The 7473-nt window shown below is 44.7% G+C and overlaps 1 protein-coding gene across 1 annotated transcript; it reads right to left on the reverse strand.

The window, feature by feature from the left end:
- Positions 1-5885: 5885 nt before the first annotated feature.
- LOC119452426 (uncharacterized) lies at positions 5886-7061 on the reverse strand. Its single transcript, XM_037714587.2, has one exon. It carries the CDS (start codon positions 7059-7061, stop codon positions 5886-5888), a length of 1176 nt encoding a protein of 391 aa, XP_037570515.2.
- Positions 7062-7473: the final 412 nt, after the last annotated feature.

Here is a 7473-nt window from a genome sequence, read left to right on the forward strand (position 1 = left end):
ATATCCCAAATAGCGTCGTCAAACGACATGTTTGAGGCGGCGTTCCCGCAGCGTCTCTTGCACAGCTGCAGATCGTGAACATTTACGTAGTGCAACAAGACATATTAGCAAAACCTTTAGTATTGACCACTTTACTTAGACCTTCTGTACGTGTAATTGGCAATGGTGAAATGTGTCGAGCGTGCCCACGGAACCTCCCCTACTGCACTGTACAGCCTCAGACGAAAGTAACACACTAATGAATAAACGTACTGTTTTGCACAATGTCCACATCCCTTCGAAAAAGAACGGTACTTTCCGAATAGAAAGCGTTCCGGGTTTTTTTTGTGTGCCACCACACTGTGAAGTTGTTTTCAGTTTAGTGCAAAACTCAGCACTGTCCAATCCAATGCCTAATCAACAAGCAGCATTTTCAGGTTCACAAAAAAGTCACCGACTCAGCGGATGCGAGTCAGTGACTGCGGTATGCAGCACTGCTATAAATCTACCCTTTCACATGGCCTACAAATCTACGCAACTGAACGAACCTACGCACAATGTTTCTTTTTTTAAAGATTCCTCTTTGCTTAAACGCATCCGTGAAGCGCTCGGTATATGCTGCCACTTTGAAACTCCTGAAACGGTAACTCACTGCGCAAGAAGCAGCTTGGGTTTTCCTCTAAAATATCAAAACTTGAGCCATAAGTAGCAGTTCCAAAGGTGTAAATCTTACCAACGGAACATAGGGAGATAGTTCGACGGCTGCAGCTTGTTGCGTAGAGCCACACATTGAACTGCGGTACACTGTATACGAGTATGTCAGCTTACGATGCCCAAATCTCGATGGCAAGCATCGAGGCACTCTAGAGGGCGGCGTCATAAATTTAGAAGTAATACAATTGGATATAACGTTCCGGCACATCCCACTTATTGATATAGCGCATTTAGTCATTGCACAACGTGATTTATTATGTTCTGATGCCACCTTATGTGTGACTGGCTAAATTACCTTCGCGACTGACGAAAGTAAGGTAACGGCATGTGACGCGAGCAGGGGTTGCATACGTATACAATCATGGTCGCGCAAACATTGCATTTAATGTTCGTCTTCTTTCACTTCCAGCTATGGTCCATCTGTAAAACGCTACATATTACCCCCCTCCCTAGAGAGGGCGCACTGCAAACGACATGAAAGGGAGCAAGGAGAAACGGTTGAATAAAAAACTAAAGTATGTGCAGTTAGTCCGATGTCCCAATCTTGGGTAACTTCATAAAAAGGAGCAATTTCGCTCAAAAGGCGAGGTGTTCATAGCGATGGTAAATTAGTGGACAGCTATACGAAGTACGGATAGTATTGCGACTTGTTTTGTGTGTTGGTAAACTGTCCTTGTCCACTGGCGCTAAATATGCTTTAAGGATAGTAGTTTTATCGACCGTACAAACTACTAAACATAGGCATACTAACTAAAAGAACAAGCATGGTGTCACGCGCGCGCATACAAACATGAACACATGTCACTCGGTGACCACGGAATGTCGTTGTTAAAACGTTGGAGTGAGGAAATGCGCAAGCAGCAGCGAGCGCATTGACCTTCCTGCTGAGTCTTGCACGAACGCGAACTAAGCCGCGAAAACAGAGCACGGCGGACTGTTTCCCGGAAGCAGGAGACTTTCAAGATACTGCGGGCCGAGCGGACGCGCGCGGTCACTTGGAGCAGAATGCACCCCGATCGCCGGCTCAACCTCGCATGCTTCCATTCGCACATACAGCATAAGCCGAGGCGACGATATTATCGAACTCGAACTTTATACGGAACCTCACGGTGACGGCGGAAATGCGCCGGGAGTGTCTATATAATGGTTATATCAATAAAAATGTCACAGTTTCGCCCTAAGGGCGAATCAATGAATGCGATAGCAACATAGCAATGTCATACGAAGTAAGGTGAGCAGCTTTGGTAGCAATATGAATTGCTACCATGCATGCTACCAGCAACATGAGCTGATTAAGTAAGCAGGTGTGCTGCGGCGTAAGTAGACCGACATGAAGAGAGACTCGATGACCACGAGAAGGCGCGTGTGAAACGGTGGTGTTGATGAGAAGCGCTTCCCGCGGGCAGCGCGTGCGAAGGGACACACCTGTAGCGCTTAACTGCCGATCCGGGCAGCATTGCATGTGTAGCGTGCGTTGGAAAATGTCGCCCGACTATTACTAACTGAATGAACAAGCGTGGTGTGAGCGCGCACAAACAAACATGAATAGATCACACTGAATGACTGCAGCCAACGACTGTCAAAACGCTGGCAGCGAGCGCATACGCCGCGCAGCGGGCGAAGGTACGTGCGGTCTATCGCTTCAACGGAAACTGAGCGGCGAATGCACGGCGCATAAAGGTCAGAGCCGTGTGGAGATAAGCGACGGTGCGAGCGAGCGACGAGCGCGGTTTTTGGCAGAGTAGAAGTCCCCCCCCCCCCCCGCTCCCTCCGGCGCTGGTTTCCCGCTTCCTTGCTTGCGCGTGGGAGATTGAGTGCGTTCGCTCTCCGTGATAGCGCTCGGGCATACGGCGCGCGGCGAAGATTTTATCTATAGGGAACCTCACTGCGACGGCGACGGCAGAAATCCGGTTGAAGTGTCCATATAATTGCTATCGCAATAAAAGGGTAGTGGTGTGGTGACGTGTCGCATAGATCTGGTGGGCGAGGCTGCGTGATTCTCTGCGGACTACGTATACATGTGCCGAAGCACGTGAACACTGATTTTAGTACATATTGAGGTCTTGATACAACTCAGTAATATTCGAGTGCCTTGAAGAAGCGGGAACTCTGGTTGCACTGGAAGCTAGCACCTTCATATGTCACAGTCTTTTCAATTTTGACTGACCTGCTTTAGGACCCAATGCACATTTTATTGGAAAGGCTTGCACCTCTATAACTGTCAATGTTTGCTAGGTTTGCAGAAACGGAAACATCATAGCTGAGCTTGGGTCAACTGAATAAATGCCTATGCGAGGTTTTTTTTTCAGAAGATGGTTAGCAAGAGTGACTACACTTGTTGTTTTGAACATGGCTTCAGCACACCATCTTCAGCCTGTTTTAGCATTGTACTTTTGCTACGTTTTCTTTATTTGTTGGACGACTTTATTCCAATAACTCATTTGCAAGAGCCAGACTGTCAGTCTCTTTTGCTGTTGTGCATTGTCACGCAGGTACTTCTTTCACCTGTGATATTGAAAGCCTTGCAGCACGTCACAATTAGCTTTGTGTGCAGTTGTATGCATCACAAGCACCTAAGCCCAAGCTTCACATGTTTCTGCACATCGCGTTGCAGATACGGCGCTTTGGCCCGTCCCATCATCACTGGACTATGCGATTTGAAAACAAGAACTCACTTCTGAAATAAAAAAAAGTTGTGGAATTTCAAAAATATTCCACTCTACTTAGGAGAGTATTTTCAAATAAGATTGTCCAGTGATCATTTGAAAAGAGCAGCTTTCGACTTGGCATTTATTTTTCTCTCACAAATGCATTCTTGCAATGTGAGCGAGACCTATGTAACATAGGCCAAAGAGCCACAGCTGCGCCATATGCTGCAGTGAACATCAAATTTTCTGTCTGAGATGTCATTCTGTTTAGTGAAAACAATGAGCCAGTGTTTGCTGAAATAGAGAAAATTGTATTGTGGGCAGGCGACATCTTCAATGTACTTGTTCTAGTAAATATGAGCTACTGAAAGCTCGACTATTCTTGATCGCGGCCGCTATCGGACGGCGTCAATACTAGCGTGACGTGTTTCCTGTTGCCAGTTTTCTCCGAGTGAACCCTCTGGGGGGATTTCTTTCTCTATGGTCATACGGCCAAACGCGCTCGGCACGCCCACACCAGCCACCGTCGCGGCTTTCAGCGATACAGCGCCGTGCAAGTTTTCCGATCGAAAGTGAATGTGGCGCACAAGCGGCACACCGCATGTACGAATGCATCTGTAATGACGGCGGTGCCACTGCACCACGCTCACCTCTGTTAGCGTTTCAGCTGGCGCCTAAAGCACTTATGATTTCAGCGAGCTGTGCAAGAAAACTCACCGTAGACTGCAATATTTTAGCTTTTGTTTTCTTTTATGTTTATTTTCTCGCTTTGAAATCTAAGAACAAGAACAGAAGCGAAAATACTTCCACAAATGGGATCGTGCAGTGCGGTCAAACCGGATGCGCGCGCTGTCAGTGACGATGACTAAACGGCGGGCAGTTTACCTTCACTTATGCTTGGGCCACGTGCTCCGCTGTTCACATTTCATTTGACGCAGATAGTACAGCATGTACTTGAAGGAAAGGTTCTTCCTGAAAGAGTGTATAAGAGCCAGTGCCGCCAACTTTGTGCCGAAGTTGCTGTTTCTTGAGTTATATATATATATATATATATATATATATATATATATATATATATATATATATATATATATGAAAATCAGAAGCACAACTTCGCGGTTATCTTAGGTTTTTCAAGGTCGGTGCACCGACCGAAATTGTTGGGTAAATAATAAACCTAAGATAACCGCGAAGTTGTGCGTTTGATTTTCCTAAATACGCTTGGCCCATTGAAAAATCCAGTTACTATATATATATATATATATATATATATTATTTTTAGCATACCAAATAATGTGGTGTGTACTTGCTTCTTGGATTTTACCTTATGCATGATTTTTTCCAAGTAAACAAGGAGTATTAGCAGTGAATTTTGTGTTTCAATTGTGCGAATGAAATCCCTATTTTCTTTTCTGAAGTGAAACGTGCCAAATAGACTGTGGGAACAAAGCTGGACGGCAATAGAAGTACAAAGCTCTTGGGGCTGGCTTGTGAACAAGTATCCAAATTGCAAGTGGGAGGCTCCTAAGCCAGGCACCAGGATTCAGTTCACAAATGCTGTTCACGTAAGCATGTCATGATGTATTTATTCAAACTATAAATATATACACAGATTATGCTCAAGGCATATAATCAAGGGTGTGTAGATTAATGCGGTGTCGTTGAATAAACATAATAGTCCCTACTAAAAAATCCTATTTAAATTCAAACAGGGTTATACAGGTTTAAACTGGTTTTAACAGGGACCTGTTTGGCAACAAACAGGTGTAAACAGGACCCGTTTACACACAAACTGGTCTGAACGGGGTCCTGTTTGGCTTGCAAATAAGTTTAAACAGGACCCCCCACACACAAATAGGTCTAAACAGGGGCCCCGTTTAGCGAACAAACTGGTTCATACCGGGCACTGGCACCAAACAGGGGCCTATTTGGCCCGCAGACAGGTTTAAACAGGAATCTCCGACACAGAAATGGTTCTAAACAGGGGACCCGTTTGGTAGTTAACTGGCTCATACTGGTCCCACTGGCACCAAAAAGGTCTACACAGGGGCCTATTCGGCACAAAAACTGGTTAGAACGGGACCTTTGTAGCTGTCGTACTGGATGAAGTCATACCATGCAATTTAATGCTTGAACAGATTTACGGTAAAATTCGATTTGAAATTGGTACACGCGTGAGCGCTCCGCAACACCCCAACGACAGCCGCTTCGCGTCGGCGCCCGGCACCGGCCACGGTGTAAGATATATGCTCTATCTTATATATACTCTATCTTACACCGTGGCACCGGCGCACAACCGACGGCGCCGTCAGAGAGGGGAAAAAAGAAAATGGTAATGCCAAAAGAAAAAAACAGCAAGCCGAAGCACGATTCGAACCCGCGTACCCCAGATCTCAAGGCAAACGTCGTAACCACTAGGCCACACGACCCTTTTTTTTCTTTATTGCATGGAAATATTAGTAGTTATATGCGAAAATTAGTTGTGTTACATATATACACACATGACAAAACAAATTCACACACGCTAGGCAGTCGAACGAAAGTTCAAAAATCGGGTAAACAAACACAAGCGTCCAGATACGAAATCCAGTCAGGAACGGGGTCAAAGGTTGCAACAACACTCCGCACTTGAGCAGCCTCTTCTCGAAAGACAGACCTTGTCGAGCGGGGTGGCTCAGCATGTCTGTCGATCATTCGGCTTCTCCATAATGAATACAGTCCTAATAACATAAACAAATCATATGGTGCATTACTGATTGTCTTTTTGAAAGGAAGGAACCGGATACCGTAAGGTGTTAGAGGAAATTCTTTTTTGATAGTTCTTTGTAAAATGTCCCAAAAATAAAATGCATCACGACAAAGAATAAAGCAATGTTCTATTGTCTCAGGTTGGCTGCACAGTCTACAATTTGTATTCCACGGTACATATAATCCTTTCTCATGAAGCCATGTTTTAACTGGCAGAGTGGAAGTGTGCAGCTTAAAGAAAAATGTTTTCGCTGCTGGCGTTATACACATTCGACGAACACGGCACAGAACATCTTGACCAAATATAGACAGATATGGCTTTCGATACATAGGTGCAGGGAAAAGGTTATTTACAAGTGCTATATTTAGCGATGTTCGATCAACGCTAAATAAATATTCTAACGTGAATCTGGCTTTTAAAAATGAGATAGTATCCACGAGTTCTTTTAGGAAGCCCCATAACGGCAGTTCTTGAGCAGAGTTGGTCGTGACAAAAAGAAAAGGGAGGTGTGAAGCAAGACGTGTTCTGTTAACTGCAAGGAGGAAAGGATGACGGACATTTTTAAGGTAAAATAATCGCATGACCAATTGTCTCACAAACAAATGCACAAGACTGAGACCTCCCTTCTCAAGTGGAAGAAAAAGATTATCCCTTCTCATGGCTTCCCATGATGACTGCCAAATAAAACATGCAAATATTCTGTGGAATGCCTGAACGTGGATGCGAGAGCAGTGCAATACCTGCAGAACATAAAGAAGCCTAGAAGCAAGGAAAATATTGCACGCCTTAGCTCTTGCGAAAATGGAGAAGTCGCGTCCCTGCCAGGTTGTCACTTTTCGACGGATTGTGGTTATCGCGGATGTCCAATGAGGTCCACTATTACGGAAGTTATCGAGAGGCACACCAAGATATCGCAGCGAAGACTGATCCCAATGAATATTCGAGAACACAGAGGCAGTTAGAGCCCACATGCCTAGCCAAAACCCCCTACTTTTATCAAAATTTACACTAGCTCCTGCCATTTCACAGAAACGCAAGGTAGTGTTTATTGTCTCAGTAATACTGGGCTTATTGATGCAAAAGAAGGCAATGTCATCCGCATAAGCTAGAACTTTAATTTCTTCATCTGCATACCTGTATCCCTTAATGCTTGAGTTATAAAGCACGCTTAAGCAAAGAGGTTCCAAGTATATTGCGAAAAGTAAAGGCGAGAGCGGACAACCCTGACGGACGTATGACTGTACCTGTATTACACCTGAGAGGGTTCGGTTCACAATTAACTTTGTAGTACACCCTTTATAACAAAGTGCTATACCATTATATAATGCATCACCTAACTGCAGATGTCGCAGTAATCGGAACAAAAAACTGTGCTGAACCTTA

This window comes from Dermacentor silvarum, chromosome 5 (assembly GCF_013339745.2).
Source record: "Dermacentor silvarum isolate Dsil-2018 chromosome 5, BIME_Dsil_1.4, whole genome shotgun sequence".
NCBI lineage: Eukaryota > Metazoa > Arthropoda > Arachnida > Ixodida > Ixodidae > Dermacentor > Dermacentor silvarum.